The 15,514-nt window shown below is 43.4% G+C and overlaps 1 protein-coding gene and 2 long non-coding RNA genes across 5 annotated transcripts; 1 reads left to right on the plus strand and 2 right to left on the minus strand.

Annotated features, from left to right (window-relative positions):
• Positions 1-751: 751 nt before the first annotated feature.
• On the plus strand, positions 752-2,986 carry LOC107279438 (uncharacterized). 2 transcript variants are annotated; one of them, XR_001541294.3, is made up of 5 exons: positions 752-1,100; positions 1,219-1,384; positions 1,554-1,621; positions 1,711-2,276; positions 2,780-2,986. It is a non-coding gene; the product is annotated as an uncharacterized lncRNA (long non-coding RNA). The 2 variants fall into 2 exon arrangements; XR_010737564.1 differs by having other exon boundaries at positions 2,243-2,276.
• Positions 2,987-3,041: 55 nt separating this feature from the next.
• Positions 3,042-9,919, minus strand: LOC107279263 (uncharacterized). Its single transcript, XR_010737563.1, has 4 exons — positions 9,029-9,919; positions 8,806-8,934; positions 8,238-8,310; positions 3,042-3,815 (listed from the first exon to the last, which is right to left on the minus strand). It is a non-coding gene; the product is annotated as an uncharacterized lncRNA (long non-coding RNA).
• Positions 9,920-11,521: 1,602 nt separating this feature from the next.
• Positions 11,522-12,756, minus strand: LOC9272432 (uncharacterized). 2 transcript variants are annotated; one of them, XM_066305365.1, is made up of 2 exons: positions 12,726-12,756; positions 11,522-12,567 (listed from the first exon to the last, which is right to left on the minus strand). In XM_066305365.1, exon 2 carries the CDS (start codon positions 12,539-12,541, stop codon positions 12,035-12,037), a length of 507 nt encoding a protein of 168 aa, XP_066161462.1. In that variant the 5' UTR covers positions 12,542-12,567; positions 12,726-12,756; the 3' UTR covers positions 11,522-12,034. The 2 variants fall into 2 exon arrangements, with proteins under 2 accessions (XP_066161462.1, XP_015616597.1); XM_015761111.3 differs by having other exon boundaries at positions 11,522-12,756.
• Positions 12,757-15,514: the final 2,758 nt, after the last annotated feature.

Genomic DNA, 15,514 nt, shown 5'->3' on the forward strand with positions numbered 1-15,514 from the left:
CCTATCACTCAAATAGTTACAAAATGTTCTGAAAAATAATTACAGCATTTATACAGCAAGCATCTATCATAACCAAACTTACGTTTTTTTTTTTGGCATGTAAAGATTGAATTTAGTTTTTAGGCATAATTGTATTCTTGCCTTTAATTACTTACTGCAATTGTGATTTTGCCTTTGCTTTTTATGGTTTGTGGTTTTGCCCTCACTTGCTGCAATTGTGATATACCAAGATATCTAAAAGAACAATATCTATCTGGCAACCAAACAACTACAAATATTGTTCCTCAGTCTTTAGTTTAGGCAAAGCAAAAAGTTCACTTTTATGGAAATTAATATTGAGGATAGGTAGTTGTTCTAAAACATATAGAAAATATTTTCAGCTTGCTCTAAATTATGATCCATATAAAAATCAGTGTATCATCCGCATACTGCACCTGTTTTATATAATCGTTAAGATGAGGTACTACTCCTGCTTTATATGATCGTTATGGGCTCGGAATAGGTGAATTAAAGGAAAATTGATTTAGAAAATAGAAAAAAAATGGTTCTACCACCTAAATAAATCACATGCCCCCGACCACATGTTCTCAAAATCATTCTGTACCCCAAACATAATGAGAGGAAGAGCAACCGGTGGCCCACAACGGTGACGGTCTAACTTCTATGGTCAGCAGGCATGGAGCTGAGTTGGTGGTGCTAGTGCACTGTGTGGTGTTGTGCATATAGCAAGATGGCAAGGTGCATGCAGGTCGGGCCAGTATGGCTAGATGGGCAGGGTTAGTGAGGAGGGGCTTACGTGGCTCGGTATCCAGAAGTAGGGGAGGGCTCCTCCGCACATGCGCCACAGTTCGTGGGAAATGACGACATATATGGGCCACTATTGTACGATCGAATAAGACCAAACAAACATACCAGAGAGGGTGAATAGTAGAGAAAACAAAAAAACCCAAAAACTTTTAGTGAAAATAAAAGTTACCTTCAAATTGATAGAGATCTCGACATAGCCCATCTTGTCTATCATGTAAGCGATATCTTGTGAGAGTGAGTGCAGCCGAGGAGAAGATTACCGCCTGATAAAGCTTTCCCTAATTGATTTTAAGGTGAGAAATTCTAACTTGGTCCACCTTCAAGTGTATCTTCTACTATTTATTTTGTTGTGTATTTTCTTGGACATATGAGAATTAACCTGCAGATATTTTATATTCATCTTTGCCTCAGGAAGCTTTGGTGAGATTGCTATTGTTGCTGGTGGGTGTGATAAGAATGGACAGGTGCTGAAATCTGCCGAGCTGTACAATTCAGAGACTGGTCATTGGGAGACTTTACCAGACATGAACTTGGCGAGGAGGCTCTCATCCGGTTTCTTCTTGGATGGTTTCTACAGGTTTATGTTGTCTTTGATTTACTAATGACAAACATGATTAATAGCTGCGTTAATTACATGTTCTTGGAACTAATTCTCCGGTAATTACAAAATTCCAATTCACCGGCCGACTAAAATCATGACCCTTTTGTGCCCGAATGATCTTAATTTTCCCCTTTTCTTTTACCAGTTTCCAAGCCTGCTGGATTTCCCGACCATCCGCATAGAGGATTCGAGACCATCACCTACATGCTCGACGTACGGATGATTAAACTTCTTGTTGTTGTTGTTTCATTTCATCTTACAGGTAGATGATGCCTTAATTATTGCCTTTTTATTCATTTTAGATGATATAGGCAATTGTCAAAGTTGCATCTGCCTGCAGCGAAAGTAATCCCTATCCCTATGTTTTGTGGTTCTCCCTGTTTTTTGTATTAGTCATTGAGAAGTGCCATCAGGCTTAGTTCTACTCGATGTCAATAAAATTCAGAGTCATCTTCCTGTTCCTCTTTTTTGTAGAGTATAAGGATATTGTGATCGAAAAGAGTTTAGGCACTGTGATTTGGCTTCTAAAGAGACCTCATGGTTTTGAGGCATCAAAACAAAAGGCTCATTCATTCTGTTGTGCATGAAACCAATTGGTCTAATTCCTGTGTCTGTAGATTCTATAGTTTCAAACTGCAGCAAAGAACAGACTACAATTATAGAAATGTTGGCTTCCCAGTTCGTAATGAAGATGTGCGTATCCCAGTGAACTGTACTCTCAGTGTCTGTAGTTTTAATCTACATTGGTGGCAATGTCTACCTTATAATCTTACAAACTTCAGTCACAAAATAATCTTGCTACCTGATTTTAGGTTCTAACATTGTGTTTTTCAGAACATCCATGAATAGGAGTGAAGCATCTGTGCTGGTAATGATTGCTAAGCCTAAAGTATTTACTTTTCCTTTTTCATTATATGCTCTTCTCGGTGTCATTGTGCCTTTTTTATTGACATTCTAAAAAGTTGCTCAAGTTACATTGTTGACTGTTTTTGACCATATTGAGATAATGAGAAATCAGAGATATATATAGCAATGTGTGGCTTAATTTGGCTTATATGAGAGCATTGCTACTGGTAAAAGTACCTAGCGAAAAATATTGCTCATGGTAAACTACCTGCACAATTTCACTAGTACCTTTTGTGATGCAGTAGTTGTTTATGCACTAAATGGTGGCCTCTGTTCCTGAAGGTCCAGTCCTATATTTTTGCTAGGTTGATCCAAATATGCTGATGTTCTTATTTCGATCTATATAATTGAGCATTTGGTCCTCTTTCCCATTAATTGTACTATGTTTTGGTTTAGCATGTGATATTAATTCAGTTTCTAGCTATATTGATCTTCCAGTTTCTTACAAGCTTATCACAATTGCAGGTTTAATTATACATTCAAGCATCAACTTCAGGATCTGTACCATCTATGTATATCATCTTTCTGTTATTGATTGATCAACCAAATAAATATGTTCCTAGCTATTGTAACTTTGGTTATTGCTTTAACTGACATGAACCATGAATTGCTTGTATGCTAATTATTAATTGTAACCTCTTTACTGAAATATATATTTCTGTTGGAATGTGTTGTGCTCTTGTGTGCTTGTTGGTGGTTTATATTGTGATGGAAATAAGCTCTGATGGATATAGTAAACAAATTGCAAATAGCATATATATTTTTTTATCACCACATGTTCTCTTACCGGGTGCTTCAAACACGGTAACGCACCACATGTTACCGGGTGAATGAAACACGGTAACACACCAAATGTTACCGTGTGTGAAGGACACTCGGTAAGCCACCGGTCCGTTAGGAGCTCCGTTACACGAGTCCAGCTACGCACGGCAGCCTTACCGTGTGCTCACACACGGTATGTGTTTTGGCCTTCCCGTGCGCATAATCGTAAAACACCCGGGAAGTGCGCACGGTAAACTGACGAAGCCGCCGAGTAGCTGTTCCCGTGCACTAGCACCTGGTAACGTCGTTACCGTGTGTTTTGAGCACACGGGAGCGTGGGACCCACATGTCATTTCCATCTTCCTTCATCCTCCCATCTTTTTCCTTCCCATCTCTCTCCACCTTGTTTCAAATGAGGCAACCAGCAGGGAGGGTGCGTTTCTATGTCACCGTCAGCAGCGTGACCATCTCCGGCATCTGCGCCTCCTAAAATTTCAGAACTCGGTTTCTTTTTCCTTCTCTATTTGCACCTTTTTTTTTCACTCTATTTGCAGGTAGCAAGCAGCTGGCGAGCTCGGCAACCTTTGCTCGTCCCTGCGATTAGCGCCAGCACCACGCGAGGCGGCCTGCGGCAGTGCGGCCAGGATAGCGTCACTGATCATGAGCAGACAAGCAACGACGAGCCGACGAGGATCCATGATGATGGCGGCGTCATAAATGAGTGTTGGTGCTGGAGCACCTGTTAGAAATATGGTCACAATTCAGTATATTTTAATCCAAAATATTAAGATAATAAATATAACTTTTGCAGGGAGTTAACTAGTGATCAAAAGTAGCAAACCTGAGATCATGCTTAGTAAAGGATAAGCATAGATATTTGTCACATGGGAATGCAATGAAAACATTGTACCTAACAGTAATATATGAGAAAGGAACGTAAACGCAATGAAAACAGAGTTATACCCTGAGAATGGCCCTCCGCTGGTGTTTGAGGCAATACTGCCTCCGCTGGTGTTGATATTCGTGGTGTTGTTGCCTCCGTAGACATGGTTGAAGTTGACGCCGACGACGAACATGAAAAGAAGATGAAACGCGAGCAGTCGTGCGAAAGCACTCCCCAAAAAACTGATCGCCCGCCTACCCGTATAGGTACTTAGGCAAAGGCGTGGTTCCGGAGGCCCTGCTCGTCCCGATCACTTGTGTGCACGCGATCAGAATCGAGGAGTACAGAAGCAGCACAGGAACAGATGGAAGATGAACCACCGCAGAGTAAACGATGAGGAGTAAACGAGATCGGACGTGGAGTAAACCTCCTCTCGTCTCATCTCTGTGATTCTTATAATGCGCAGGAGGGAAGGGGAAGTGGACGAGAATTAAGTTGAGATTCCGCCTCCGTTACCGCAGTAACAATGTAATCAATCAAGGAATTAAGTTGAGATACTCCACTTTTAATCTCTAAGGTGGTATTATTGTCCCTAGCATTAATTGTGGGCCCTTGAGATTTTAATTGAATTAAATTGGGCCTAGCCCATTTATTCCAACAGCACCTCGTCACCAGATCTACCGTTGCCGCTTCTTGCTCCACCATCGTCGCCGCTGCCACTTGCTCCACCATTGTCGCTTCCGCGTGCATGCCGAGTGCCCTGGTGCTTGCGCTGTAAAAGCTCACAGCGGCAGGCACCGTCAATGCTCGCAGCGGCCATGGATGGATGGACGATGGTGGTGGGTAAGAATGAAGATGGGAAGAGAGAAGGAAGAAAACGAAGGAGGAAAGAGATGGATGAAAAACTTGACGGTAGTGGCACGATTCTAATTGTAAAATTACAATTGCACAAATATAAATAAACGAATTGTAATGGTATTTTTCTAAAATGATATATTTGCAATGGCATAATTGAATTAACCCATTTCCAAACGTGAAGTTACTACAAGAATCTATTTAATCTGTGACGAAATTTGATGAAATTTTCTTGATGTTTTCAGAGATCGTCACGGATATGCAACTATGGATACAAGGCCCATAATACTGTTTATCGATTTCTTCATAAACCGGCCCAAAACCTGTGACGTTATAGCAATTCGTCGCAATTTGCAAATATAATATTAAATACTTGAAAACCATATAAGAAATATGTAAATTTTGTGAATAATATTACTATCACTTTATCGGATGAAGAAATGACCAAAATAAAAGTTATACATATTGATGAGTTATACAATTTTGATGTTGATGACCTTTTCAGTTGAAATCATTTAGTATTTGAAAATGTTTTTTAAATTTGTCATAATTTGAAATTCAAATTCAAATTATTGAAACAGAGTCATAAAGGAAAAATGACCAAACTAAAAGTTATATATATTGATGAGTTATACAACCTTGATCTTGATGCCTTTTTCAGTTGAAATCATTTAGTATTTGAAAATGTTGTTTGAAGTTGTCATAATTTGAAATTCAAATTCAAATTATTGAAAATAGAGTCATATAGAAAAATGACCAAAACAAAAGCTGTAGATATTGATGATTTATACAACTTTGTTGTTGATGACTTTTTCAGTTGAAATCATTTATTATTTGAAAATGTTATTTGAAGTTGACGTAATTTGAAATTCAAATATTATATAGGCCAATCAAACTCAGATGGAGAAATAACCAAAATAAAATTGGTAGATCTCAATAAGTTATACAACTTTGTTTTAATATTTTAAAATTAATTGAAAGGAGGGACGCAAAATGGACTTCTCGGCGAGGGATGAGCAAAAGGGCTGGCCTGTAACAGGCCTTTTTCTCATCCCTCGCCGAGAAGTTTATTTGCCACCCTCCTTTCAATTAATTTCAAAAGGTAGCTTTCCCCAAAAAATTATGGTATTGCCCTCTCCGGCTATTTGGCAATCTAGCTACCTTTTGTAATCCAGGGAGTTGACCCTCAGAAGCTCATATTGGCTCATAACAACCTTGAGGTGTTGCGTGAAGACCTCAGAAATTTATCTTCGTTTTTTCTTACAGTGATTTATACCGGGAAGAAAACAACAATTGTCCAGTAACTGAGCTGTCCCTTGTATATTCTAGACCTACATCCTGCGTTAGCATACTAAATTTATTAGTTTTGCAATTGGAACCCGACAATGTTTTCAGTTAACTTGAGAATAAAAGTACACCATACATATTAGTGTTTCATATTTTCATCCAGAAATTGACCTTGATGCAATCCTTTAGTAAGTATGTAAACCTTATGTTTCTTTCATTTGCTATGTGTAATCAAACCTGGGCAAAATTTGCATTGCCTCTTCATGGCACACTACATGCTTCCTTTTGAACATTTGGAAATAGTCCAAATTATCCAATCAAAGAACTAGTATATGTGATAACTAAATTGCTGAATATTTTCCTATGAGATTGATTGATCTAATATCATGCCACTGCCTTATATCGGTTTGTTTTTAATTTAGTTATCCTTTTGTTTGCAGGTTGTGGGCAATGATGGTTCTGTATCCTTTTGCCATAATGTAGTATGTAGTAATGTTTCTGCAGTACATTAGCATTTTAATTGAATTTTCTGTTTCTCTGAATCTCATAAGCTAACTGCTAATTTCAGCCGGTTTTATACAGTTAGGAAAAGTGGTTTGTTGTTTTAGTCCTGCATCTTTCCCTCGCAAAATGTTTGTTTTGGCTGGCTAATATAACTAACTCTTGTGATGAGAAAATGCCAAGTATTGATGGAAGTCTGCGGTTCCATGCTTTTTCTGAGTATTCTTCCAATCAACATACTGTATACACCATGGGCATGGCCTATTATAGTAGATACATGTAGTATTTTCTCTGTAATATTCACAGATTCTTAATAGTTTGGTCTTCAAGATTTCAATCAAGCACAATCCTTGACTAAGCCTAGCTTCTTCCGTGTGCAATTAATGCTTCCTGCGCAGCCCTTGTTTTTGCTGGCATCCCCTTGACACATCTTGCAGGTAAGTTAGTAATCTTTGCATGCTCATTGAAGAAATATATCTCATAAGCTTGTGTGATGCAGTTGCAATCGGTTGTGGAGTACTGGAGGATGGTGAAGTGATTTTGGACGCAAACAAAGCAGAAGAGCAGGTAGAAATTTCTCGTTTTTATTAATGGTCTTTTGGCTTTCTTGAAGCCTTGGAGTAGAACAGTAGAAGAAACTAGGATGATATGACAGTTACTGATGTTTTATCTTGTGCATATGCAGTGCTGCTAAGCTCACTTGGAAGATTTTGGTCATGCGACATCCGGTGAAATTTTGGTTGCTGTGATTGTATTTGGAATGTGACTGGATTTGGCTGTTAACCGTGTTGTAAATTTTGTGTTGTATTGGATGTTAGTCGAGTTGTGTGGTTTGAATCTGAGATGGTATGAGAAATTAGATTGAATTTGGTGGGCTCAAATTTAATGGGTCTGTTTAGGGGGCTTTGATATGATAGTTGGTTGACAAAATAGGCCAGTTCTAAAATGGGTCTAGTTCTAAAATAGTCCTATTTTAAAATGGGCCAGTTCTAAAAAAATAATGGGCCGCTGTTAAATAATTTATGGACCAATGTAAAAAATTAATGGACCATCAAAAAAATAATGGGATGTTAAAAAAATAATGTAACACGAATTTTTTGCAAATTTTTTGAAATCACGCCCACCCTTGCCTGGGAGCGTCGGCTAGAGAAAAGCTATACTACAGATCAAGCAGTTACCCATTCCCGCTTGTGGCAAGCGCTGTATGTCTTCCAATGCATCCCGCGAACCGGTCCTTAATTACCATGGGCGCGACTTGCAAAACCATGCACCCACAGCCCACCGTAGAATCGCATTTTAGTTGGATAACTACGACCATGAAACATTGTCGGATGTCTCGAGCACACAGCTCGTTCTGAAACTAACTGGTCTAATACTGCAATTATCCCATCAACTGAGCTATTGATAATTAAGCATGGCTAAGCATATAGTTCTAGCTAGGTCACATAAGTAACACGAGCTAGTCGATTTATTACCTAAGGTAACAAAGAACGGATATCAAGTAAACATGGCACAAGCGAGCAGATAGGTAATACCCGGATCCCATGTAATTAGCAAAATAATGCATGTTTATTTGCAAAAAGTAAAACATTTATAAAGTAGGCTCAATATGCTCAAGGGGAATGTGTGACTTGCCTTGCTTCTTCAAACAATCTTTTGAACTCTTTTCCTCGTGACCGCGGACTTCCGAAATGACGGATTCTACACGCTAGCACGCAAAACGAGGAAAAACTCTAATAAAAACCAAATAAACAGTAAAAAAAGTAAACATACATGTAGAGCTCAATTTTAGATGAATTTTGCAAGTTGAATGGCCCAATTCAGAGTTCGTATGAATTAGATATGAATTTTGGAAGTTTTGAGCCATTTAATTGGATTTCTAGAATTATTATCGAATTATTGTGCAATTATCAATTATTTTTACAAAGGAAAAAGCTAGGCGTTGACGTCATCAAAGAGGGGGCCGGCGCCGACATGCGAGCCCTACACGTCAGCGGCAAAGGGGAGAGCGCACGGTGGACACGGTCCACCGGGGCGGCACAGTGGACCGAGACCACGGGAGTGGTCCACGGGCGGCCACGGGCAGGGCAGCCAGGGCACGGGCGCGCCCGACCAACCCGCCGAGCGGCGGCGAACGGCGGTGGCGGCGCGCAAAAGGGCGGCCGGCGAAGGGGAGAGAGGAAAAGGGAGGGGGAGTGCTCACCGAGGGGCACGGCAATGGAGGGAGGCGGCCGATGGAGGGAGGCGGCAGCGGGCTCCTCGGGGTGAGGACGACGGCGGCGGTCCGACGGCGTACTGCAGGCGCGAGGCGGCGGACAGCGATCGGCATGACCTGGGGAGTGCAGTGGCAGGGTTAGGAGAAAGGGAAAATGCGCGAGGAGACGGGGAAAAGTGGCCGGAGGCCGGCAGATTGAGGCGAAGCTCACCTCAATGGGGAGAAGAAGGCTGCAGCGGCGATTGGAGCCAGTGGAGCGGTGGCCGACCTTGTCCTCACGGTGGTGGAGCTAATGGTGGTCGTGGCATGACTTGGGGTGGTCGCGAGCGGCGACGAGCGGCAGCCGGAGGTGGCAATTGGCCGTGGCGGCTCGGGTTCGCGGTGGGAGCAGTGCTTCGGGGGTGGAGGAGGGAGATGGAGTGGATGCCGAGCTGCGCACGATGGCTGCGGTGCCGGGGAAGGCGACAGCGCAGCGCGAGGTGGACCAGAGAGGTGACGCGGCGCGGCTGGAGGCGGTAATGGTGGAGGTGGCACGGGATGCACGGTGGAAGGGTGGTTGCGGCGATGGAATGGGGAAACGGAGCGAAGGCCGGGTGCGGCACGGCGAGGCGAAGCCTACGGCACAAACGGCGCGGCGCGGCGGTGGCTACAGCAACGGCAGCGTGCAGCCGGAGCTCGCCGGCGGGCGGCGGCGCGCGGGGCGGCGTGGGGAGAGCGGTAGGGAGTGCGGCGGCTTCGGGAAAATTGGGGAAAAGGGGGAGGATGGCACGGGGATCATTTTTATAGGCTCAGGGAGGAGAAATCGTGGCCGGACGTGGCGGATTTGGGGCGGCATCGGCCGGCGACGTGGAGCTCAACGTGGGCGGAGTGGGGACTCGATTTGGCGCCAAAAATTGGGGAAAAGTGGGGGATTTGGTGGAGGAGATGGAGGGGAACCGGTTTCACTTGGTTTGGGCATGAGGGCGCGAGCGGGAGTGGCCGATTTGGGGCGGAATCGGTGGACAAAGTGGCGGCGTGGGCGGCCTTGGAGCGGTTTCGGCCAGGGAGTCCGAAGGTAGGAGGAGCTCCTGACAGGTGGGGCCCATGGGTCCACCTGTCGGCTAAGGGAGAGAGAGGAGGGAGCCAGGGGGTTATGTGGACTTTGAGTGAGGGGGAGTGACTGGGCCGGCGGCCCAAGAGTGGAGGGGGGAGGCTGGCCCGAGGGGGAGGGGGGACTTCTTGGGCCAAAAACGGCCCAAAGACAAGGAATGAGATTCAAATTTGTTTTCTTTTTATTTTACTTGATTAAATGAACTTTGTTCTTTTAAAATTATTTCTTGAGCTCCGAAAATTCACGGAGAATTTCAGAGAGTATTTTAGGGCGCAAAGAATATTACAAAATATTCTCGGCCAATGATTTTTAAGGGAAAAATTTTAATTCTCCCATTATTTCACTTGATTAAATTGCTTAAATTTTTATTTAATTTCTGGAAAATACATTATTAATTGATTATTAATCCCGAACGAAAATCGAGGCGTTACAATTGTGGACAGAAGGAAGGAAGATGTAGAGAACGAAAAAGATGAGTGTGTGTGAGAGAGAGATGATTCCAAGTCCACTGGCCTGGTGAGCCGCTTGGTTTAGGTCGATGTCCCACACATTAGTGATGTTAGTAGTGATATTTTTTAATGAATTGATACTGCTATTATTAATGATTTTTTTTATGAAGAGGCACTGATGTATTGGCCTCAATGCCAGTTCTTGCTTTATGTAGGGGTGAAAACGGAGAGGAGAGGATTCAGATGGATAGTGGTCATATCATATCCTAAACCATATTTTGTAAACGGATTTGGAGTGGGTGCGGATAGTGTACGGATGCGGATCTGGAGCGGATTATTTTGGATGTCGATCGGAAATGGTGCGGAATCGGTTCAGAAACGGAATAAATTTATCGGATGTTATGTGTGTATGCAATCAATACAATATCGAGTTAGCAATGCAAGGAACAATAATACAATAATCAATAAACTACCCATTGTAATAATTATAGGCTTAAGTGCTAAACAACATAAATACATGATGTCCATAATGAAAAAAATACTACTACGCAAGTGTGACATGAGACGGTGAAAGCCTCGGACTAAGAAATCTAGATAAATTGATGAATTAGGCTATTGGATGGACCAACTTACGTTATATGCAATAGATAGAGTGGTTACATGTGTTGATAATTTCGGATTATCCAAAAAACGGCCTATCGGATAATCCGATAAAAATATCGGATAATCCGCATCCGCCGGATTTTAGAGATACTATATCCGCATCCGCATCCACATCATACTATCTATATCCACCGGATTAATTTCTAAAAGCACATACCATATCCTCGTTTCGGACGGAATCGAAGCGGAGCTAGCAGATTAGATATTATCCGCTCCGTTTTCACCCCTATCTTTATGGGTGCGAGCGAGGGGTGTTGGTAGGAAACCCCTTATAATTAGCATCGGGTTTTCCTCAACCATCAATGATAGGGTAGTGTGATTGTGTTGTTCTTACTACTAGGCTAATATGTGGCTGTTAATACATTAGTGACCAGAAAACTGTGTCATCCTTCCTAAATCGTCACTTCAAAAAAAACTGTCAAATGACCACATATCTGGTTATTAACTTCATATTTGCCAATATATATTTTTAGGGGAACATTTGCCAATATATAAGAGAATCAAAAGCCGCTACATATTATTAGTGCAAGTCAATATATAGAAATCATTCTCCCCATAGAAATAGTTACAATGTGCACATCTTAAAAATAACGATCTCAGTTATTTCAACAACATAGGAGTATATAACAATAATACCCACACTGGTATGATAAAAATTCCTATTCCTCGATTGGAGGTGGGAACAGACACATGCGCACCCGTCAAAATAAATAAAAAAAACAGTTGTAAGGAAGTATTTGGGTTGCTAACCTAGAAAGATTTATTTGATAGGTAAATTCTGGTAGTAGGATGGCAAATCAAAATGTCCAACATATAGAACGTATCCAGGGGCGGATCCAACGTGGGTGCTAGGGGGACTCGAGTCCCCCCTATCCCGCTGGACCACCATTGGTAGAAGGGGAAATGAAAGGGGGAAAAATAGAGAGAAAATGAAAAGTAGAGAGGACTGAACAAGGAAGAAAGAGATCACGAGTCCTCCCCTTAAATCTTGTTATGGATCCGCCCCTTAATGTATCTAGGACTTTGTGCCTAGGATCTGCGTGATGAGGTCGTGTGCGACACCCAACATCTTCCAGGCTTGGTGGAACTTGTCGGCGATAGTGACCTCTTCCATATCGCACGACCGGATGGGGCACGCGCTCATGCAGATGGGCGGTTGTTTAAGAAAGCCCACGAGAAAACCGTCCAAGTCCCTGTACTTTTTGTTGACGTCGGCGGAGGCAGAGAAGAAGGCGGCGAGGGCGTTGGAGAGGGTGTCGACGCTGGCGGTGCACTGCTGGAGGCACACGGGTGGCACGCCCTTCCCCTTCATGGTGGCTAGCAGCTTGGTAGCCATCGCCTTGGCCTCCGTCGTGTGGTTGGCGATTGCCTGCAGGTACAGCTCCGCGAGGGGGCCCACCGTCGTCGCCTTCCGGGCCTCCGGGATGCCCGACAACAACTCCACGCACGCCTTCTTGTCTCCTGTACGCGAGCATGGCCCCGTGATGCTCGCCGGGGCATCACCTGCTTCTTGCGCCGCCATCGACCCGACCACCACCTGCAGGCCAACTAGTACCAACAGCCCGACGGCCGCCATTAATTTGCTACGTACTCCCTGCGATATGATCGAGCTGACCGGCCTCCTAATTAATTGCGTTATGCTTATGCATATATAACACAATGAATCAGTGGAGATCAGGACGGAGGCAAGCAACTACTCCTCCTACCTTAATTCTCGCTGCATGCTTCTCTCTAGCTAACACTAACAGCACGTACGTACACGTATATATGCATGCATTTGGCCAACCAGTTTTGCATGCATGGTCGCCCGTAGTTTTGTCGTCCATTCATTTCCTTTCCTTTCTCATCGTCTTGTCCTTTTTAAACACTGGTTGTCCTACATAATAGCTTTTTTCAGCGTGGCCATTGATTAGCTAACCGCATTGCCCGCCATCCTCCTTTCTCCTCGGCACTACTCATCTTATAGAAATGCATTTCTATAGTAGGGGTGGGCATAAGATTTTTGAGGATGAGGTGTTTAAAATTTATACTGATCCATTGGTGGGACGGGCATAAGATTTTAGGTAGTGTTCGGCAAATGGGAAAGAGAAATGATTTCCCACCCATCTTTAAATCCTAACCATTAATTCTCCCTCTTCCATTTAATCCTAACCCTTTATTCATTTCCCAATCCTAATTCCACCCTCCATTTTTCATTATCCAAACACACCCTTAAGGATGGGCATTGAAGATTTTGTACTATAACATCAATAAAAATATATCATTGATGAAAAACAAGATGTATTTATTAAAAAAATAATCAGCAATAATTAACGTGGGGCATAAGGTTATCTAACACAGAACACATTGAATGGGTGCAAAACCTGCTAACTAATTAATTGTACAATATATTTTTATGCTTAGATTGATAGCTATTTTTTAAAAAAAATAATATAGGTATTCATATGTGAATACCAATGATCCCCTCTATGCCTGCTCGTGACCCTTAGCATCACGTGGCTTAGCGGGCTGAGGTTGCACTGGCTGGATCCAGCGAAGGTGGAGGGAAACTGAGCGGTTTGTAAGGACGGGGGAGTGAGGGGAAGCTAAGAGGTGCAGCACTGCCTGCCAGGAGGGAAGGAAGAGGCAGAGGCGAGCATCCCTCAAGTCAAAGCTGAGACCATAACCTGTCAGCCTTCATGTCCTTGTAAGAGCATCCCCAGCAGCTCTTCTATCCAGACATCCATCCTGTGTTTGGCGTATGGAGGTGAAAAATTGCACTCCAGCAGAATCTCCATCATACACGCCATTTTTAGAGGTCCTCCAAACTGAGCCCTTCACAAGCCAAAAATGACGGTTCTCTCTCCTCACGCCATCCTCAACTGCCGACCTCGCTCCACCATATGGAATGCATACCGTGGGAGAGAGGAGGTGCGTACCAGATTTAGAGGTGGAGATCGCCGGAGTAGAGGCGGAGAGGCAGCGGATCTAGCAGTGAGGTCGCCGCCGTCCCCGCCGCTCGGGGTCTCCACCCGCGCCGCCGCTCCTCTGACCCCGCCGCCCCTCTGCCCCGCCGCTCCTCCGCCGCCTGCGCCGCCCCTCCTCCGCGGATCTGGCAGTGGGGAGATGGACACGCCGGGAGGAGGGAGATGGACTCGGCGGGAGGAGGAGGGAGATGGACCCGGCAGTCGCCTCCCGCCGGCCGCCCCTTGCGCCGCTCCTCCGCCCCTCCGCCTAGCCGCTCCTCCGACCGCGCCGCCCCTCCGGTCGGCCCTCGTCCTCCCCGTCCTCTCGGCGCCGGCGGTAGAGAAGTCCGAAGAGAGAGAGGTGGGGAGATCGGCGGAGACGAAGAGATAAAGGGGGGAGTTTTTTTTTTTAGAGTGGTGATAAATATGTGGTAATTGTAAAATATTAGTAAAATATAGGATGTTGGTATATGGAGGATGTAATATGGATGATCTGTTGGAGTGAAAAGTAATATGGAGTAGGAATCTTTTTGGATGACTATTTATATGAGAGTATGGAGGATGAAATTTAGATGAGCTGCTGAGGATGCTCTAACCGCCCTTGGGCTGCTGTAATGCTCTGGTGGCAACAACGACAAGTTCTTGTGGTGTGTCTCCACCGGGGTGACATCTACAACAGTCCAACTTCGCAGGGGAACTTGATCAGCCACCATTGTCGCTAGGTAGAAAATTTGAGATATGTCTGTAAAAAGTTAACATATGCATGTGTAGAAATTTGATATTTGCAAAAAAGTGTAGAAATTTGATATTTGCATGTGTAGAAAAAGTTAACATCTACAAAATTTGATATTTGCATGTGTAGAAATTTGAGATATGTCTGTAAAAAGTTAACATATGCATGAAGTGTCTTGAAAATAAAAAAGAGATATGTGTGTTTAAAAGAAACCGAGGCATGGCCGTATGAAAGTTTTACATGTATGTGAGAAAGCGTATATAAAATATGAGATGTTATTTTCGGCTTTTTGGAGAGAGTATTTTTCTAAACCCGAGAGGTGAGTGGCAATGACTCCGCATGTGACCACCGGGGTTGCCGTTGGTCACATCTGTAATTAGAGGTAGTGAGCGCGTCTAGTGGCAAAGAATTTTGGTTCTAGCGGTAAAATAGTCACAACACTATTCAAACGCCTTGTGTCCTTATATCAGGCTTATGGGATCAAAGATGAATGGAGCGTCCAAACACACCTAGAGAACCTTAAAAAGAAAATCTTGAAATTAAAAAGAGAGAGAGGGCACAAAAATGAATGGAGAGTATTCATAACCAAACTGAACCCAACACTTTTTTATAAATTACTACCAGGAATTTGCCCAGTAGTTATATATTAAAAGAAAAGAAATTTATGTACAGAGAAAAAACAAAACACCAAAGACAATTACATACTTTGTATATTAAACCAGCTAAGAATGGTTATGTTACGAACCCAATACTTGTGAAGCTCTCCTGATTACCAGCCGTCGATGCATGCAGGGAAAAGAAAATTTCCTACTAATTA

The sequence above is a fragment of the Oryza sativa genome, chromosome 11, assembly GCF_034140825.1.
Source record: "Oryza sativa Japonica Group chromosome 11, ASM3414082v1".
NCBI lineage: Eukaryota > Viridiplantae > Streptophyta > Magnoliopsida > Poales > Poaceae > Oryza > Oryza sativa.